General features: G+C 41.1%; 1 protein-coding gene across 9 annotated transcripts in view; it reads left to right on the forward strand.

Annotated features, from left to right (window-relative positions):
* The window catches only part of Zmynd11 (zinc finger MYND-type containing 11), a 91,119-nt gene extending 80,962 nt beyond the window's left edge, over window positions 1–10,157 (forward strand). For all 9 annotated transcript variants that reach the window (XM_076832066.2, XM_076832072.1, XM_076832073.1 and 6 more), the window contains 5 exons: window positions 2,959–3,166; window positions 3,543–3,611; window positions 4,531–4,803; window positions 5,042–5,227; window positions 8,240–10,157. In XM_076832066.2, coding sequence (XP_076688181.1) covers window positions 2,959–3,166; window positions 3,543–3,611; window positions 4,531–4,803; window positions 5,042–5,227; window positions 8,240–8,362 — 859 coding nt within the window. In that variant the 3' untranslated portion in view covers window positions 8,363–10,157. The remainder of the gene's footprint in view (window positions 1–2,958; window positions 3,167–3,542; window positions 3,612–4,530; window positions 4,804–5,041; window positions 5,228–8,239) is intronic.
* Window positions 10,158–11,043: the final 886 nt, after the last annotated feature.

Raw genomic sequence — 11,043 nt, forward strand, 5'->3', positions numbered from 1 at the left:
ATGATCTGATAATCAGAATTTTTTACCTATATATTTGTTTTTTCTTTCTTTTTTTTAAACCAGTTTACAAGTAGCTTTATAATATCTTTCAATGTAAATGACATTTTCTTAATAACCTGAGTTAATTTACATGTACTATGCAGAGAATATCTTAAAAAACTTCTGAGCTAGTGCACTCAGACCCTTTGCATAAGGTTGTCAGCTGAAGAGAGAATTAAAGCACAGAAATGCATTGCCAGAGGCTTTTTTCCCCAAGCTGCTTATTTCCTGCAAAATTTTACGTGAACAGTTCTGCATGGATGAAACTTTAAAGTTTTTACTTTTAGAAAATAAAAGTCCTATAATTTCACTATATAAACAGTTTCCTTTGCTTTTCTTGGATACAATGACCAATAAAGTATTTGAAGTCAGTGATTGGTAAGGTCATATATTAAAAATTCTATCATATTAGAATGTTTGATTTATTGAAAACAAACATGAAATTGTAATCATGAATTTTTAATTGCTTAAGCAATATACCACGCACCAAAAAGATAGGAGTCAGAAGGAGTCACCTGTTGTAAGTTCTGATGCTGCTGCTTCCTGGAGTGGGCATGTCATCAAGCCTCCAACATGGAAGTTGACGGCCATTGCACTCACACACAAGTTGCTTTGGAGGGGTTTTTGTAGAATTTGCAAATTTTTGTCTGCCAGAGAGAAAAAAAGCATCTGGTATGATCTCACTGCCTAAAGAAACCTGAGTCCTTTGCCACAAGTAGCTGAAGGCTGGGAAGGCCTGGGCCAGGAAGTCAGGTACAGGTAAGGAGGTAGAACATTTCAGGTTCTTTTACCGTCCAATATTTCATGCTGCATATGGTTCAGAGCATTCAGGATTGACACACACATAGATAGAACCATTACACCTCTTTTTTGTGATACTTAAAAGCCATTATTCTTTGTAAAACTGAAGTCCATATTAATGGGATTGAGTGAAAGAGAGTAGAAGTGTATTATGAACTGTGCTGAGACTTAATAATTAAGAGCAGATGTGAATCAGTTTTATTGTATCCAACAGAAGATTTAATTTAAGAGGAAAAAAATACCCTCGTAAGTTACAAATTCATTCCAGGGGGAACACTGTTTATTAACAGAATTCTCTCTCAAAAGCAACCCATGGCCAGGTATGTTGGTACATGCCTGTAATCTCAGCGACTCAGGAGACTGAGGCAGGAGAATGACAAGTTCAAGGCCAGCCTCAGAAACATAGTGAGGCCCCAAGGACTCAGCACAACTCTGTCTCAAAAAACATAAAAAGGGGCTAGAGATGTGGCTCAGTGGTTAAACAACCCTGAGTTCAATCCCTAGTACCAGAAAAAAAGAGTGCACATTAAAAAAATGAACAAAAACACTTTTGCTGATTGCCTACTATGTAATAGGAGCTCATAAAAAAATTCATTAAATAAAAGTGAATTTAATACTGATTCAAAATTTAATGGCAAGGAGCTCTTCCACAAACATAATTGTGTTCTGCATTAAAGTTTAGAGTTTTTCAAAATGTAGTATGCTTTAAAGTTTTTAACAAACCACACAACAGATGAGGCAGTGATGATATAATATTTATAAAGAACATTATGGAAATGCAACAATTTTAAATATTGTTAGTATCTAACAGTATAGCTTATTACTATTTTAAAAGTGCTCTTAAATTACAAAGCACATAGCTTAGCTTGTATGCACACATTAGAAGTCTTTATTTATGGCCGAGGCACCTGTTGCTATCACTCTCCAAGAGATTCCTGCAGAATAGCCCTTATTTCTCGAACTCCATCATTAGAGGCCTAGGATGAAACTCGTGACACCTTTTACATTTCTGGAAGGAAAACACTGAGAAGAGAAAGCCTCTGTGTGTTTGCAGGGCCAAGTCCCAGTTTGTATCTACCTGCCTAGGAAACACCTGGTGGGCACCAAGGTGTCCACAGGCTTCCTGTCTCCTGTGCCGTGTCTGGGACCTCTCCCTCATCGTGCAAGGTGGAGCACAAGCAGGTGGCAACCTCTTCCCCTCCTTTACCTTGTGCTGCATTGTATCATTTCTTGCTCTTTCTGGCTAGACTGTAGGTTCCTTAAGGACAGAGACAATATGTGAAGTGCCATCGCAGTCATCAGGAGACCCCAGACCTCACTGGACTCCTGCCACTAGTTAATGGTTTACCCTTAACCTCCTGTGAGCAGCATCTCTGGCTGTCAAGCCCTTTTACTCTTACTCCACGTGGGGCCTGCCCCTGGTGCACAGTGCGCCTCTTGAACTGATACCACATTTCTACATGGGTAATAATTCAAGTCTAGGCAAGAGATTAATAGCCAGGTACTTTTTCTTGAGTTTGAGCGTTCTTACCAAAAGAACCAAATATAATTTTCCATTCTTTAGTTTGCCATCTATATTACACATCATTTAGAGGCACTTCAAATTGTGTCCACGACTAAGTACATTGTTGGCAAACAATATATACATTTCTCCATTTTTTAATTGATTAACAGCATAAATAATTTTTAGATACTCTCATCTTATATGGAATCATGTGTGTGTATCTCATGAAAATTTCTAGGCATTTTCAGCTGATTCTGTAGTGCTCATCTGAAAACAGCTGCTTGGGTCCTACTAGCTTACAGTATTAAAAAAAGAAAAGGCAACTTTTTAAGAGGATTTGTGAAGGAGGTACATGTAAACCATGACAAGCTAAGCTGATCAAACGGGGCCAACGGAGTGGTTCCACTCCAATTCTGATGACTTTGAATGTGTGAAAAAAGAATGCCACCTCCCTCCTTCCTGCATGGTAAGGGCCTGTTGAGCCCCGGCCCCCCGCCGAAGCAGCCTGTGCTTTATAGCAGGCAGGACCTCCCTCCGCCGCCCCCACTGCCTCCTCACATGGCCCCACATTCTGGGCGTTCCTAACCATACCTGCCTTCAAATGCTGTTTGAAGGGCCTGGATTCCTTCTGAAAACATCCAAGACATCACGGTCAACGTGCATCGGCTGCACGTTAAGCGCAGCATGGGCTGGAAAAAGGCCTGTGATGAGCTGGAGCTGCACCAGCGTTTCCTTCGTGAAGGAAGGTTCTGGAAGTCTAAGAACGAGGACCGGGGTGAGGAAGAGGCGGAATCCAGCATCTCCTCTACCAGTAATGAGCAGGTGGGTCTGGCCTGGGTGAGCGCTGTGTGCTCCTCCTTCTATGTGGGGGCGGGTCTGTGTTGACTATAGTAAACAGATTTTGACATTTTTCTTTCCTTTTCACATGAACATTTATGAAGTGCTCTGCATGAGAGAACAGAAAACAGTTCAAATAAACAAGTAGATGTAAACATCAGTGACCTTGACCTGAGCATGTATGGAAGGGAGAGGCTCGTCCTCAAGGGCACCTTGGCCCTCTGCAGCCTTCAGCCGGTGGAGGAGCAGAGGCAGAAGCAGGGGGGTGTGCTGTTGCCCTGCAGGGGTCCTCTACAGGCTTCTGCAGCAGAGGTATTTTGGTGTCTTGATTAATGTGCTGTTACTTTTATACTGCCCACAGCTGAAGGTCACTCAAGAACCAAGAGCAAAGAAAGGGCGCCGTAATCAAAGTGTGGAGCCCAAAAAGGAAGTAAGTGGCCAACCTTGCAATTGTCCAGGCAATTGGAAGGGAGATTTCCAAAGTGTGGTGGTCAGGACAGTCACTTCTGGTGGCTGCTCGTAAACTCCATGGTCACCAAATAATATCCATCAAGCTCAAGCCCAAGCTTCTGACTCCCTCCCTGTCTCCTGCCACTATCCTGGCACACCCCAGCTCAGAGCCCGGTTCTCCTAGAGTAGCCTGGGCGGGTTTGCTAAGAGGGAAGGGCACGTTGCTGCCTGTCCTGGGAACCTGGCGGGTTTTCACAACACTATTGAAGACAAAGGACTTATCCAGGAAGTCACTTATGGCAACAGTTAAAAATTGAACTATAACGAAGCTTGGGTTTTTAATTATAAACTATTCATATTTTAAAGCTGTGTAAGCCTGGGTACATTCAACCCATATATTCAGTGAGAAGTGGTTTAGGATTTTAGGAAATTTATTAATCTTGTCCAAAGAAGTGATTGTAAGTTGGTGATGATTTTATATCGTATCTAACAAAATTTTTTGTTTATTTTAAAAGCAAAATGCACAGGGGCGGGGATGTGGTTCAATCGGTAGAGTGCTTTCCTCAAATGCACAAGGTCCTTGGTTCAATCCCTAGCACGGCAAAAAATAAAATAAAGGCAAAATTGCACAGTGTTAACATGTAATACAATTTTAAATGATATTTATTTTAGAATTATTATAGCTATTAACTGCATTTTTTTTTTCATTCATTGGTTGGTTTGGGGGGATTTATTTTATACTGGAAAAATACACTCAACAGGAGCTCCTCTTATTACATGATTTTAATAGCAGCTTATTAGCCATAGAGATCACTGAATTTTTATCCTTCTAGAGTTGTTTTTGAACTAGTGAATTATATTGCCCTATTTTGCCTCTGAACACTTTTTTCACCCTTTAGGAACCAGAGCCTGAGACAGAAGCAGTAAGTTCTAGCCAGGAAATTCCCACGATGCCTCAGCCAATCGAGAGAGTATCGGTGTCAACTCAGACCAAGAAGTTAAGTGCCTCTTCCCCAAGGATGCTGCATCGAAGTACCCAGACCACCAGTGACGGCATCTGCCAGAGCATGTGCCACGACAAATACACCAAAATTTTCAATGACTTTAAAGACCGGATGAAGTCGGACCACAAGCGAGAGACTGAGAGAGTTGTCCGAGAAGCTCTGGAAAAGGTAAAGCTGCTTGTTGTCGGGCCGAGACCAGGCGTTTCCCACAGAGGCTGTTAAAACTGGTAGCAATCCAGCATTCTTTACATTATTTTAATTAATAATAGTAACTTTCTCACCAAAATCATTTACATACCTTAGTGAAATCAAGAGAAAAGGCATGTATTTCAGTAGAAACTGCGGGTTGAGTTTTAGAGTGTGTGAGGTTGATATAAAGCACCAGGGGTTGACTCTTTTCTTTCAGCTGCGTTCTGAAATGGAAGAAGAAAAAAGACAAGCTGTAAATAAAGCTGTAGCCAACATGCAGGGTGAGATGGACAGAAAATGTAAGCAAGTAAAGGAAAAGTGTAAAGAAGAATTTGTAGAAGAAATCAAGAAACTAGCCACACAGCACAAACAACTAATTTCTCAGACCAAGAAGAAGCAGTGGGTAAATATCACTTTTTTTTTTTTTTTTTAAGAACCTTATCTCTGAAAATGTGCTGCCCATTTGACAAACACACTCAGAAATGTGTATGTGGCATATGCAAATATGTGGTGCATATTACTGAAAGAATATCAACTATGAAATTGTTGACTTTAACGTTTTTATTAAAAGTCCTGTAATCTCTCACTTACAGATCCCTGCTCAGGGTCATTTTGTGAAACATGTTGGTACGTAACATGTTGAGTATAATTAATTTATGTATCTTCTGCATCTATGCAAGTATTTTGTTTGGGCAAATGGCCTAGCCCTGACTTTTTTTACCTGGTGACTTCTAAGACACAGTATCCAAATTGTGAAATTGTGAATATAAGTATCACAGCAATAGAGATTTTCAGATTCCCCTCTCCCTGCCATTTATGCATTAGAGTTTTTTAAAGAAATTAATTACTTTCTTTTTATAGTAAAGCATCTCACTGGTCTCTAACTACACTCCCTTAAACCTGACAGGAGGTGTCAGTCTTGTTCTTGGTGCAGTGGAAGCTCTGGAAGGCACCAGGACCATGTGCTCTTCCCACACCCCCACAACACTGAGTGGGGAGAAGTGCTCTTAGTGTGTTTTCAATTTTAATGACTTCATGTGTGGTGTTTTATGACAGTTTACTTTTAATTCTTCAACTTATCCAGCCTGCATTATTCTTTATAAATAAACTTTCCATTAAAGAATTTAACATTTTAAAAATTGTGACAAGGATTTGGCAAGAAGAAATGGCATATAATTTAGATGAATATGCAGAAATAACTTATTAGGAAAGACTGGTGAACACTGGAGTAAATATCACCAGATGGAGAATTAAGGTGTGCCCAAGGTAATAACAGAACAAGGCCCAGAGACCAGGTCTGTAATAGTATGTCTTCATGCAGGCAGAAAGCAGGAAAGCAGCCACTAGAAAAGAAATCCATGAAAAGAAATCCCCATGAGTCCACAGAAGATCAGAGGAATGGGAAGAGGAGGCTGTAGTAAGGAATTACGATACTGCCATTATTATTATTATTATTTTAAGCATTTTTCCATTTGTAAAATAGCTGAATTTGATATTGATACTTTTTTTTTCTTACAATGAGGCATCAAGGCTTAGGATAGTACAGTGATTTTCTTTTCTTTTTTTAATATTTATTTTTAGTTTTTAGGTGGACACAGTATCTTTATTTTACTTTTATGTGGTGCTGAGGATCTAACCCAGTGCCTCGCGCATGCCAGGCAAGCATGCTACCACTTGAGCCACATCCCCAGCCCAGTTACAGTGATTTTAAAACTAAGTAGAGCTGGAGCTCATCTTCATGAGCTGGAACTCCAAATACCAATCGTTCCTGCTCATCAAATTGTATTTTACATTTTGCAAGTAGAACAGGATCACAGGACAGAAAGCATGTGGTCTGTCAGATACACAGCACGGGTGCTGAGATGTGTGTGTGAGCCATGGTGGTGTCTGAGGGCATCCACAGAGAGGCAGAAATATAGAGTAAATGCACAAGCACATGAGTTACTAGGACACCTGGGAGACAGGAGAAGGGATGGTGCTGTTTAAAGGGTTATGTGAAGGCAAGCTAAGATAGAAATTAACCAAATACAAACTGACGTCACATGGCCAGTTAGTGGCACAGGCCTATATTCTAATTCCAAACCATGTGATTCATCCGAGCGGTTTCTGAAATTAAATGTGCTCTACCTTTCTAACAGCATTTTGATGAAATTGCAGCTGCTGACATAACAAGGTCACAAAGTGTCTCAAAATATTAGCCAGGTGCAGTGGTATACGCCTGTAATTCCAGTGACTCAGGAGGCTGAGGCAGGAGGATCTCAAGTTTGAGTTTTACCTCAGCAGTGTAGCAGGACCCTGTCTCAAAGTAAAAAAGGGGTGGGGAGATAGCTCAGTGGAAAAGTGCTTCTAGGTTCAATCCCCAGTATTGAAAAATAAATATACACTCCAGAACAAAGGGTGGAAATTTTACAACCAAATGTGGGCTCTTCTCCCAGAATCCCCAAGCCTGCATCTCACGGTGTGTGTACCTGTACGAATCTCTCCGAAGATCTTGCATGTCTCCGCTGACCCACCAGCAAGGTTTGCATCCAAAGCTAGCCTCTCATCTTCCAGATCATTCCTGTTCCTTCTCAACAGGGTGACTATCTATGATATTACTCCAGCCTGAAACCTGAGCTTTTACTCTCACAAGGTTTCTTCTTCCACAGTCCAGCCTCAGTGCTGTGAGCACGTGGGTGTGCTCTGCTGTTGGGGAACAGGGATGTGCACTGTAGGATGTCAAGCAGCATCTGGGCCTCTCGATCCCAGTGCGCCACCCCCCCCCCCCCAGCTATGACAGCTGAAAGGGTCTCTAGGGCTAGGGATGGAGCCTGGGGTCAGCTCTTGCCTGGCATGCTGGAGGCCCTGGGTTTGATCACACATGACACCAAAAAGAAAAGAAAACAATACTCCAGATACTGTCAAGTAGGAATTATCAAGTAAGATGAAGACTGAGACTTGACCACGAGATTCAAGGTCAGTGTGATCTTGATGATAGCATACTCAGTGGCCTGGAGGGTTGCAAGACAGCATTGGAAATAAAGGGAAACCGGAAGTCAGGCAATTGTTTCTCAGAGTTTGGGAGGAGCAAAATAATAGGTTAGAGCTAGAAAGGGAGGGAAGGCAGAAGCTTTTAAAGGAAAGGATAATAGCCCCTGTGTGCTGGCGGAAGGGCCCTGTAGACAGGAACAAAAGCTGATGCTTTGCAGGTGAGCTGGCGTTTGCTAAAACCAGATCTGGCCACAGCCTCGGGCATCGCCCCCTAGGTTTCCTTCCCCTGGTTGGTGAAAAGGACACATTCCAGTTCCAGCATCCTGGTGATGCTGTTTAAGTTTGAGCCAGAAAGAGCTTTAAACGCAGCTGTAAAGGCCTGCAGTCAGGGCCCATTTCTTACCTGGCCACGAGTCTCATGCATCGCCTTGCTTCCTGCCTGCAGTGCTACAACTGTGAAGAGGAGGCCATGTACCACTGTTGCTGGAACACGTCCTACTGCTCCATCAAGTGTCAGCAGGAGCACTGGCACGCAGAACACAAGCGCACCTGTCGCCGGAAAAGATGAAGCCGGCCCTTCCCAGAGCGCCCCAACGGCCACTCCTCAGACACAGCGGTTTTTGTTTCCAAGAAGCCAAAATTGTTTAGAATTTGCTTCCCATTTTGCACCAGCCTTTAAACACTTTTCGTGAAGAAATTTTGCACAGTAGTTTAAATCTTTTGTTAATGCTCCTCCGGAGTTTTTCAGGGGGTTAAAGTAACATCAGTGGAGGGTATTATTTTAAATGAATTTTAATTGAGAATATGTTGCATTTTCAGCAAATTTTAAAACATTTTTACGTTTTACAGAGATTTTAACCTTTAAACAACAGATCTTTAAAAAACAACAGGTGAATACAAGTGAGTTTAACAAAGAAACATTTAGAATAGATCTGAATGTAAGAACTACAGAACTGTTTCAGAAATAAAACATACTACCTTGATGTGACGTTTATTTCTTAACCTTGTTGAGCTGGTTTTGTTCAGCTTGATTTACTGTTCAAAGGCATTATCTGTTGGTTATGCCAGTGGGTATGTGATTAAATTTAGGGAACAGGGTTGACACAGCAGGGCTAGTCCTGCGTATTTTTTCTTAAATATTTCCCAATTGTGTTTTTCATTATTTCTTTTCAATATATAACTTTTATAACAAATTATTAGCTTTGATCTTGTAGTTTAAAATTGCAGGGAACTGGGGTAATCTTTTACTGAGCTGGATCTTAGAGAAAATGAATATTTAAATTTTAAAGTTTGCACATTTCATCTTTGTCCTAACATGAGTGCTTGTAACAAACAAAAAGCCAAAAACTACCTTTATCCATACGTGAAATTATAGACGAGGCATACAAATTCCTTCCCACTTCCCTCCCCTCCCCAGTGCCGTCCTAACTGCCTATTATCTGGTGTCACCTCGTGTCTGTAAGTTAACAAGGGAGAGAAAGCACTTAGTTTCACAGAAGCCTAAGTCATGTTTGTGGTAGTGGGTCTCTGCCTACTAATGAACTCATCACTGTATACAGAATGAAGAATAATGCATGTTAATTTTCTTGTATTAAAGATGCCGTGATTTGTAAAAAGTCTGTATTTTGCGGAATGTCTGGATTAAGAAGCATTACCAATAGGAATGGATCGATAGTTAAATAATGATTTTTTTTTTATACATAGATATATAAAATACAGCCAGGAAATCTTAAATTACTTTTCTTTAAAAAAAAAAAACAAACAAAAAACTCACAATTTATGTTCTTTTCCAAGACTGATCTTAGACCAAGTCAAATTCCCATTTATCATTTAGCTATTTTTTGAGGTTAGAGAAATAATTTGTAAATATTTATTTAGACCTTTGATATTTATTAAAGCAATTACTCACAATGGAAGTGGAAGAATCTGGAGAAAAGCCTTTGAAAAAGTTTCCTCCAGGTTTGTCAGGGTCACTCTAAAGATGGAAACGTCAGCGGGCCTTCTGTGAAACAGCCATCCGGTCTCCATGCCGTTGCGGATGGTGGTGACACAAGGTAATCGACGAACTACTGCCACATGGTGCACAGGATTCGTACAGACCACTCAGTAGCCCCACTGCGCGCGATGGACTTACATTACGCAGTAACTCGGCATCCTGGTTCCCTCCCCGTTGCTGTGTAATTGGTCAGTGTCGCCATGGCGCGGACAGAGATGGCATAACCAAGCACGCTTACCCTTCTTTGGTTGGTTTTCAAGTTTTGAGACTTCGATCCACCCCTATGAGAGCAAGTTATTGTGGAAATATTTTTGGTGTAAGATCATTCCAGAGTATGTAATATTAACTGATAGCTGCATGAACGTGAGATTCGTGTTACTTTGGCTTTTTTGTCTCTGTTGACACGGTTGCACATTTCCAGTTACTACAGTGTGAAAACTGTGTGTTTAAAAAAAAACAAAAAACAAAAAAATTAAAAAAAGATTGTGGCCTGGTTTTGTAAAAGTTTTAGGTAAAATTACAATTGATTGTTTTAGGAATCATTATTAAAAATTTTCTGCAAATCATAAAGCTATATCAAGGTGTTGAGCTTAGCCACTATGCACATTGTAATTATCCATTGTGGCTGTCCAGTTCTATGATGCATTCTGGCATTTTGTAAGCTGCTCTGACTAGCAATATATAGATTCATTTAATGTGTTAACATTGGTTAATAAATGTATTTAAAAAAAAAAACACACACAACTGGCTTAATAAATTGATTTAGTCCAGACCCCAAGACCAAACCCAGCACACTTTCTGTGTTGACCAGATGCTGTGGGTGGTCGCGGCTGACTGTTTAACTCTGTATTAAGTTGACCTGTTGGACACTTGATTGAATTTTCCCTGACCAGTTCTCACAAGGGCAGGAGAGGCTGATCGGTGTGTGTCGGTGACAGCGGTGCCTGCGTGTCAGCGGAGCCTCTCTCTGCCCTTTCTGTCCCCTGGTGTGGTCAGCAGGCATGAGTTTGCAGTAGGAGGTCCTCTATTCAGGTGTCAGTGGATGTCCTTTTTGTGTACCACAGCTGGGCTCAGCTGGCTCAGGCCTGAATATTGCAGTCCCATTTGCAGCAGCATCTGGATGTTTCCAACAGTGACACTAGTTTATTCTTGTCACCCTCACTTTACCGACTTTTTTTTTTTTTTTCCCCTCAATCCATGGTCCTCATTTGGAAATCTCTGTGCAATATCAACTCTGATTCTGGGCCTTATCA

Source organism: Callospermophilus lateralis, chromosome 13 (genome assembly GCF_048772815.1).
Source record: "Callospermophilus lateralis isolate mCalLat2 chromosome 13, mCalLat2.hap1, whole genome shotgun sequence".
NCBI classification, from domain to species: domain Eukaryota; kingdom Metazoa; phylum Chordata; class Mammalia; order Rodentia; family Sciuridae; genus Callospermophilus; species Callospermophilus lateralis.